At 42.3% G+C, this 9,580-nt stretch overlaps 1 protein-coding gene across 1 annotated transcript; it reads right to left on the bottom strand.

The window, feature by feature from the left end:
- Positions 1-4,771: 4,771 nt before the first annotated feature.
- Positions 4,772-8,714, bottom strand: SYPL1 (synaptophysin like 1). The gene is made up of 5 exons (XM_062490806.1): positions 8,646-8,714; positions 7,869-7,987; positions 6,751-6,955; positions 5,746-5,934; positions 4,772-4,888 (listed from the first exon to the last, which is right to left on the bottom strand). The coding sequence occupies exons 1-5, from the start codon at positions 8,712-8,714 to the stop codon at positions 4,772-4,774; spliced, it is 699 nt and encodes a 232-aa protein (XP_062346790.1).
- Positions 8,715-9,580: the final 866 nt, after the last annotated feature.

Below are 9,580 nucleotides of genomic sequence, written 5' to 3'. Positions count from 1 at the left end.
GTGAAATAGAGTATTTTCAATTCAGAAAAAGGGGAAGAAAAGCCACAGAAGCATAAAGCAGGAGAATCCAGTGGAAGGATTAGCATGCACAGTGCAGCTATTCACCCCAAAGCAAAGGAGACCTCCAAGGGAAACTGATCACATTAAATGTGAAGCTAAAATTAGATGCTCGCAAAAGCAGATTGGGATGCAAAAATTAAAAACAGTTGCTGTATCTGCAGAAAATAGTGGAGAATTAGATTTGAAGTCACCAGAGGAAGATTATTTAGGGGATGTTATATATGAATGATAAAATAAAAAGGAGCTAGGAAGATCAGCATGTATAACAACTGATAGAACGCTATCCCAAGGCAGGGGTGCACAGCACATAAAATGACTACTGCTTTACATGACAAGAAATAACCCAAGGGATTCAGCTGCTGATGTTAGGCCACAAAAAGCAACAACTCTGGACCTGAGTGCAGGCTACTTCAAACTCCAAATTGAGCTGAAACAGGTGAATTGATTAAATCTTGTGCTAATACCAGTTTTTTTTTTTTTACTCAGATTGTGAGTTAAGTACCAACATACAGCCTCCTCCACGACTGCATTGAATCAAATGGCTGCACAGACAGGTAAGGAGGAAACACAGCTGGCAGCAATAACATAAGTCACAAGCCAAGAAAAGACAGAGCACATTTTATGAATAAATGAGGAGTTGCTCAATTGTTGACAGGATGCAATAGCAAGTACAAACCACCCTTTGCTGATAGGGCACAGGTACCTGGAAGCAGCAGGTACCATCTCCTGGCAGCAATAGCAATCAATCAGATTCCATGGGCCTGATGGATTATGAGAACCAGCTGTCCAAATACACACCCTACTATTTTCAACAAATGCTGATGTAGCAGAATGAGAGGGAACCTACTTAGAGAGCTAGAAGAACACTCTTACTGACTATTATGGGTTTGGTCCAGGAGGTAAGGGAACAAAACAAAACAAGCCTGAGGGAGCATTCCACTGTCAACCAAGCAGAACCTACAGTGAAACATTAACTAAAAAAATGGATAGCAGAGAATAAGATCTGGCAGAGGCAGCTTTCCTCAAGGAAAGAATGAAATAAAAACACAGTCAGGGTCAGCACATATTTCCCAAGCCCCTAATGTACTTGTCCTGAAACAAAGGGCAAAACCTTTGACTGTGTCCGCATGGGCACAAATTTTAAGGATGGCATAACACAGCTCCATCTTGCTGCTTTCTTAACTGAGGATGAAGAATGAAATATTCAGGCAAGAAGAGCACTACCGAGTACAGCCACATTCCTGGAAGTTGTAACTAAAAATTGAAAGGAAAATTTGTAATAACACTAGGCTAAAATTTTAATTTCTTTTCCTTGCTCTAAATACATAGTTTATATAAAGGTACACCCGAATTCACTTGACATGACAGAAGAGAATTCCATACTTGAGTCAGTCTCTAAAATGCAACTCTGGAGTAGCGCTAATATACAGGGTCTGGACCTTAAACTTGAAGAAAACTTCCTCATTCCCTAATATTTAAGAGATGGGGACATGCTCCTACTTTGTATCATTCTTTTGACTAATTTATTATTCAGCTTAGTATTTCAAGGTGATTAAGCAGCAAAATCTGGCTTCTGACCCTGGTCTCTGTGAGAACGATTTTGCTTTTGGCAATACAGCAAATCTGCTAAAAATGAATATACACTTAATACTCCCACAAGAATAAAAGTGGATGATCCATGATGATCCAGAATGTTTGATGTGCTGTCATGATGTGCTCAAGAGTGAGGCCTTTGTGGAAGCATGAGGGACTGTCTTCAGGCAGTTTCCAAGAGTGAGGTACCTGACCAGCTCCCCAGGAACTGCAGCAGAGCAGGCAGCCAAGCCAGCACAGAGCAGCACAGCATGGTCCCATCTTTTATGCACTGCTCAGTTCTAGGCAGTATGGAAATATAAACAGGCTGCAGCTACCCTGTGTCCATGTGCAGGCAAAGAAACCACAGTCTCACAGCTCTTTGCATCAAGGTGGCATCTGTCTTCTTTCTCACCTCCAGTGAGACCTCCACACCCACGTGTTCCACTGCTAGCCAACTGTGCAGCAGAGCCAGGGCCTTGAGGAGCTCAGCACCCATCACAAGGCACTGTTTGGCTCAGTTCTAGGAATGGTGCTGGCCTGCCAGCTGGTGTTTCAGTGTCCCAGCCCCAGCCTGCTCTGCACATGGGTTTGCCTGCCAAGGTGACAGGGCCAAAGGATAGACCCCAGAGTGACTCCATTCTGCACTATTGGCACTGGCTCTTGGGGATTTGGCATTGCCAGACCTCTCTTGGATTTAATTTCCTACTGCTTTTCCTGCAGGCTGGTGGCAAAGCTCTCAGCCAACACTGACACCATGCCAGCTCCCACAGAAGGGACTCCCCTGAGAGTTAGCACATGCAGAATATACACTTCTCAGCATTGTCATGGAGGCCTGATGCCCAGATCACTGGTCACAGCAGCCTAAATCAAAATGAAATTGCTTCCTTAAATACCTCCTAATGCTAATGGATCCTGATCTTCACGAAGGAATTCTCTATTGTTACCCCATGCTGACCCCTCAGCTTTATTTTCTTTCACCATCACCTTACAGCCTTTCTTCCCACTGTGGGTTTCTGATCAAAATTCCCCTTCTCTAGTGTCTCACCAGGGATCACACAGCACTTGACTTGCTAAGGCTGCATAACTATAACCTGCTACCAGAATAATTACTGCAGCATTAGAGGATTTTTATGAACTTGCTTCACTGATGGCTGCAAGTAAAATTGCTGCCAGCTGAGAATTACTAACCTGTAGAGAGCTGGCAGAGATCCAGACCCTTTGTTCCCTCAGTACAGAGGGATCAAGCACACTGCATCTCCTGATAGCTGTGGTGATTCTTGTGCAGTCAAGATAAAGCTGGTAAATCAGGCAGTCATCCCCCCTCCCCTGCCATGAGTAAATAAGACACTGAATGTTTTGGTGCTGGCAGCACAAATACAATACTAATTCAAAGGCAAAGGCTGCTCAGCCCTTTGTGGGTGTCCAGGGTAAATGAGAGCAGCTGCTTACTCCTGCTGCAGGATGCTTTCCACTTCATCTCAGCTGCAGGACTCCAGCAGCCATCAAAGCCTGCAGTGTTCTGCATCAATCCCTCCCCCCTACAAAGGGAAACAAGCTTTATCCTAACAAGCCAGAAGTGCACATGGAGTTAGTTTTTTTTTTTTTTAAATCTTGCTTGCTAGTCTTGTGGACCACACATGACACTTACCTTGTCCTGTTAACAGCACCCTGGCTCTGCATTCAGCTCTATGGAACAGACACACATGCAGCCTGAATTTCTACACAGCACAGTCCCTTATTTGTGAATCACTGTTTTACCAGCTATAGTCCTGCCTGTCATGTTCCATCTCCTCCTCTTCTGAAGGAAAGCACTCTGGGGATGGGACACACCTGTTTGTTCTACAAAAAGCATAAGGGTACGTTTCAGCTGTAAGGAAACATGGGGTGTCTCTTTGAGTGCACATGAAATTTAAGTTTAAGTTTTTGTTGAAACAACCAGTCGATGTGCTAAGCTCTGCAACTCTGTTTCACTTGTTGGCTAGACCTCAGCCATCGATAAGGCCTATACTGATCTAATTTTTTATTGCTCTTGCGTGTGCAAAAATACTCACTATTACCATTTGATAACTAGGCCATGCCAGTGACTAACAGTGACAAAGTAGATAAGCACATAAGAAGTAGACAGGAACATAGTTCTGTCGAAAATATTAAAAGTTAATAAATATTTTAACCATGTCATACATAACCTTAAATTCAAAAGGCTGAAAAACCTAATTTATATATAATTTCCATATTTTTTCTTAGACAATATGAAAATAGGAATTTTAGATTTTAGGATAAAATATGTATTTTTAAATAAATAAACCTGCTCAGTGATGCAAACAAGTGAAGATGACACTTATTACCTCTTCCGAAAGGCAATTCAAATGAAATTCTAGATAGCTATAAGTAATAAAAGCCCCTACTCTGAACTGACAAAGAAGTGCTGAGCAGCACTGGGCAGCAGTAACCTGCAGGAGTGATAAGTAGTCCTCTTTACCAAAAAACCCCACAGGGCCCCAGTGTAGAAGCCCCTCCTGTAGCACAGGTAACTCCTGCAGCTAACAAGGGCAGTCAAATCTAAAGCCATGCCCCAGCAGCCACAAAGCCAATGCATTTGCACACACTCTTCCAGCAGCAAGGACCCAAGGCACACTCTTCCAGCAGCAAGGACCCAAGGCACACTCTTCCAGCAGCAAGGACCCAAGGCACACTGACTTCATTATTCTCTTTGAGACTACAGTTTACTATCAGAAGGTCAATAGTTCTGGCACACTGAACAATTACAACTTGCATTATTATGTCTATTTTCATCACAAACTGTTTAAACAGACCAAAAATAACCAAACGGCTTCTGTATTAGGTTTGTCAAAACATTTGTTCTGGGCAGTTCCCGGGGAGTCAGACACCTTAGTAAAGAAGTCCATGTGAGAAGACCCAAATACTGTTCCTAATGAATGAGCTGAGCAACACCAATGAAGAATTTGTCATATTCAGACATCTCCCCTTACAGCCTTTCACACACAAGACCCCATGTCAAACCACAGTACAGAATAGAAGTTTATATGAATTATCAGTTATTGTTGAAATTAATCCTAATGCACCATACTCTTGGTAGTGAGATGGGAAAGTGGAAGTGCTTCAAAATATCAACTCTTTATACCCTTTCAGTTGCACTTTCAGAAATTCTGTTCCATTGGCTGTGCAAGTTGGTGTCCTTGTACAAAAGCCAAGTGTTTCCTGCCCATAAAATCATATTAAGCAAGCCAAACACCTGTAAAGAAAAAAAAAGGGGGGGAAGAGAGGCAATATTAAACTTGTTGTGTTTGATTGGGTTTTGCTTCTTTTAAAAAAAAGGCAGAATGCCTCTTCAAGGCAAACCAGAAACAAGCACTATCTTCGGCACCCCTTTCATTTGGACATTTCCACACTTTTCAGAGTAACAGAAGCTATATTAGCTATTTAACAGAGTTCCTTGTTGACTAGATAGTAAAACTTAATCTATATTTTGCACAGAATTAGGGAAATTATTTTCAGTCACTGAGCACCTCTGCATATGCACTCCGAGACCAAATTACTATTACTGGGCCAATGAAAAACAGCCTGAGTTTTGAAAAGCAAGATTCACAAGGAAGCTCATACAACAAGCTTAATTTGTTCTGCTATGAAGCGTTCCTTGTATGAACATGAGCTTCATACCATTATGTTACAACAAACCTCAATTTGAGGTGTAAAAATGCTCACAGTTAAGTAAAAAGCCAGGTTCAGCACCAGCACAGGACTTCCTCCCTATTTATATCAGTCAGGTCACTTGGTGGCTCAGTAAGATATTTTGAGTTGCTCTTGGCTAAAAACAGACACTCAAGTGCGTCTGGAAGTGCTGCACATAACAGCTCTAGAGGTAGATCTTGCAAGTTGTTTCCTTTTATTTTCTTTAGAGGAAAACTTGTTTCCTCCAAGAAATTATTTTCTCAGTGTTTTACCATAGTATTAATGGACCTGAATGACAAATAACCCATAAAGAAATCTTAGCACAGAGAAACACATACAATCAATGGAACAGCACCCTCAGGTACCATTTGGTGTTTTCCAACATATTCATTGTACCCATATGGTGGAAGACATACATACCACAGACACATTCAGAGCTCCCATGCTGGTCACAGAAAGAAAATTGCAAGTTGTTCCTGGTGCTTTGCAAGATTCAATTCCTGGAATAATGCTGGCTCCTGTGGACACCTTGATGCCAGCAAGTGCCTTTGCCCAAACAAAAGTACTGACCAGCCACAGAAAGGCTGTCAAGACACTGATTGCCAGGTCCTACACAAGAGAGATACTCATTAATAAGTTAAAAAAAAAATGCAGGAACATACACGAGAGCAAGGCAGACACAGTATCAATTACATCACCAAGGTAACTGCATCAGTGCTAATGATGACAAGCAGATTTAGTAATTGACAATGTTATAGTTACAACTCAATGTTGATAACCAGCTACAAAGCTATATGCTCGTGCTTTAGAGATGCAAAAGACAACCTAAAATCTGTCTCTAAAATCAGATGCCTAGCACCAATTTCATGAGAATTTAAGCCAAGGTTAAGTAAAGTGAGGGTGATGGCAGAAGGGCAGAGGACTTAAATCTGAGTGGCTGATAGGCTAAAATTTGGCTTGAAAGATCACTTAAGCCCATTTTCAAGCATATTATGAAATTTCTCATTCAGAGCTTCAATACTGAAGGTGACTAAAATTCACAAGGTTAACTATTTCCCACTGTCGATAGCAGCAGGTGCTTTACACAAAGAAAATTTTCAGATTAAGAGAGGAGATCTCACCTACGGAACAGTTGCCTATTCAAATGCATGGTACAAAAGAAAAGTTGTGATGAATCTACTGTTCACCTGAAAAAGTGAGACTTCATTCCACTGCTTCAATAACTGCAGAAGTTGCAATGCCAAGGACAGCCAAGGGCTTTGGGACCCTTTTCTGCTCAAGTGCTATAGGGACCAGTCTGAGATACTTGTGTTCACACTCCATTTAACTTTTGTAACTATTGGATATTCACCAATTATCCTTGCATTAGCAATATTTCTCATCTCTTTTTAGCTCCAAAGTATTAAAATACCTTGAATGACTTACAGTTAGTGGAAACTTGTTATTTTGCCAATACACATGGTTATATCCAATATATACCACAAGGGCAGTAATACAGTAGAGGAACACCAGTGCTGCCAGTGTAACAAAGAACTGTGCAGAAGAGGAGAAGTTGCCCATGAGGTAGACATCTGTCCAAGTACCACCACAGCCTTCTGGGTCTGGTGCACTAAATACAACAGTATTCAACCTGTGAAGATTATACCCACAGAGTTTGCCATTCAATGGGAGTTTCATATAATTATACTTCATGCTTCACAGCAACAGCACTTCAGCATTCTGATTGTATATGTTTACTCTGAAAGATACACTACAGTTCTATAAATGCCAGTTATTATATATATCTATAAAGGTTCATCAAGCCATCTGAAGATCGTGCCCAATCCTACACTAAGGTATACAATAGTACCTTCAGAAGAAGGATTCCAATCTCACTTTTAGAGCAGTTGAACAAAAAGTTCCCAATTTGGAAGCAGACTTAACAACATTATTTGAGAAACTGGCAATTAAACAAGGTGATCAGGACTTAAAAGACTCTATATTTATTTATGTTATTATGTTTCTTGAACACACACACGGAACACCAGCCCTTCACCCATCATAGCTATGCAGCTGCAAGAGCAGAGAGGAAGACTTCTTCCTCCTGCTCCAGGAAAGGAGCTTGTGTCTGCAAAGATTTAGGCTTTTGTGCCCAACATCCTCACCAAGATAATGCTGGGATAAACTGAAGAAGAGTTTTCATTCAGTCTCTGAGTAAAAATAGGATAACAACACATTCAAAATAATCTTATCTGGACCTCTAAAGCAGCTACAAATTGATGAAGAATTAGGCTGTTAAAATGGATTGCGTTTTTTTTTTTAGGTTACTAATTACTTTCTGTAGCATTCATGCACTGCTAGATTAGAACTTAAGGTAGAGTCATACACAGCATAACAACCTACTGCCTTTTCTACATACTTCTTTCTATCAGGTACTAAAAATTACAGTGCTTTGAACAATTACAACTAAACATTTTATTGCTGCTACAGAGCAAGCCAGGGCAGATAGGGAAGAGGTAAATAAGAAGGAATTATCAAGTAATAACTGAAGAACTAATGCCCACCTGAATGGAAAAGCAAAAGCAGCTGTAATTGTTTTGTTTACCACACCTTTGCATGAAACTAGAAGAGCAGTTTCACCATGAAAGCCTCCACATGTGGCAAAGGCAAAGATGGCAAGAACCTATAGGAATTGGTACATAGATACATTAGTGCACAAAGGAAGCAAACCTTTGGTGAAATAGCAACAGATTTGGCAAAGCTGAAATATTAAGTGATGTCAAAAAGAAAATGCTGAGTTCCTAAAATCTAAAAGGAGAAGCAACACTGCTAACCAAAGCCCATTTAAAAGTGCTTTCTGTTTATTTTCAGTTGCACAGAAAGTTTTGTAGGGTTTGTATTTTGTTGTGTCTTTTGTATGCTAACAGTCAGTATTTCCCACAATTAATAAAGAAACTATTTTTTACAAGTTTTGCATAGCCACAACTACAAACTCAAGTAACTAGGAAGTATATGCTCAGAGTATCACACATCATCTTGACTCTCTAAATAGCTCTTATTTTCCTTTTTTTTTTCCACTATCCAGACCCTAAACCTCTAATCATCAGAACACACAACACCACAAACTGCTGTAACACCCTTGGAATTAACACATGGAGTTTTTATCTCTGCAGTCCAAGGGCATGGCTGAGGAGCAGCTCAGTGTTGGACACCCAGCACCAGACACCTGGGGCAGGGTCTGTCAGCCCAGTGGCTCACACCTTCCCAGGGCACCCAGCCCAGGTACAGGAGCAAATCCAGGCCTGGGTCAGCAGAGCAAACAGCCCCTCAGTTCCACTCACCCACTCAAGGACCTTAACAAAGCCCAGAGGCTCCAAGAGCATGCTGAAGTCCATCCTCCTGCCCACCATCACTAAGAGACCAAGGCAGCCAGCAGGAACCAGAGCCAGCACCAGCCAACTACTGCAGCATTCCCAGCACCTCCCTAAAAGGGCACCCCTTGCCACACCCCCTCACCTGGAGATGGGGATGGACCCACCCACAGATACTCAGCTGGGGCTCTTCAGCGCCATGCCTTGGCTGGGGAAATGATGCAGTGGCTATCACAAGGGGGAACAGTACTGGCCATTTTGTGCAATGAGGCAGCAGCGACTTCTTCTCCCCCTTCCTAAGCCCCTTCCTCTCTCCCCACCCAGCACACTTTGGACAGTCATGTGCTGTACCTTTAGCTTGATGACTTGATGGCAAACAAAGCACAGGCACCTGACAATCCATGTGCTTGCCAAAATCTCAGTGACTACCTTTGACTATTTAAGCTTTAATTGTTTCCTGTGACTGCACTTTGCTGCTGATATGTTGATCATCAGTTAAAGTGAAGAGTTAAACTCATGCTGAAGAAGGTTTGAGGACTGTCAGAGGGACTACTCTCTTCCCTGGCCAGAGACCATGGACAGCCAAGGTGGCCACAGGCACAGCACTTGCTGCCACAGTTTCCTGGCTCTCATTCAAGATCCTGTAGGAGCTTCTTCTGGGGCTGCCTTTGAGCAACATCAGAGTTTCTGGTGCTGCTCTTGACTATGGGAGGATGTGGCTGCATCTAGCAGGATCCACCTGGTCTGGCAGCTTATAGCAAGATCTGCAAGCAGATCCTGGCCAAAGGTCCTGGGTCCCAGCTGAGTGCTGTTATTGCTGCCAGGCAGCATCAAAGGAGGTGCTGAGAAGATGCCAATGGAAGAGCTGGCTATGAGTCCAGCTCCTGGGTGTAGTTAGAGGGTGC

Source organism: Cinclus cinclus, chromosome 4 (assembly GCF_963662255.1).
Source record: "Cinclus cinclus chromosome 4, bCinCin1.1, whole genome shotgun sequence".
Taxonomy (NCBI): Eukaryota; Metazoa; Chordata; class Aves; order Passeriformes; family Cinclidae; genus Cinclus; species Cinclus cinclus.
The sequence above is the reverse complement of the archived record's forward strand: the minus strand, read 5'-3'. Positions and strand labels throughout refer to the sequence as shown.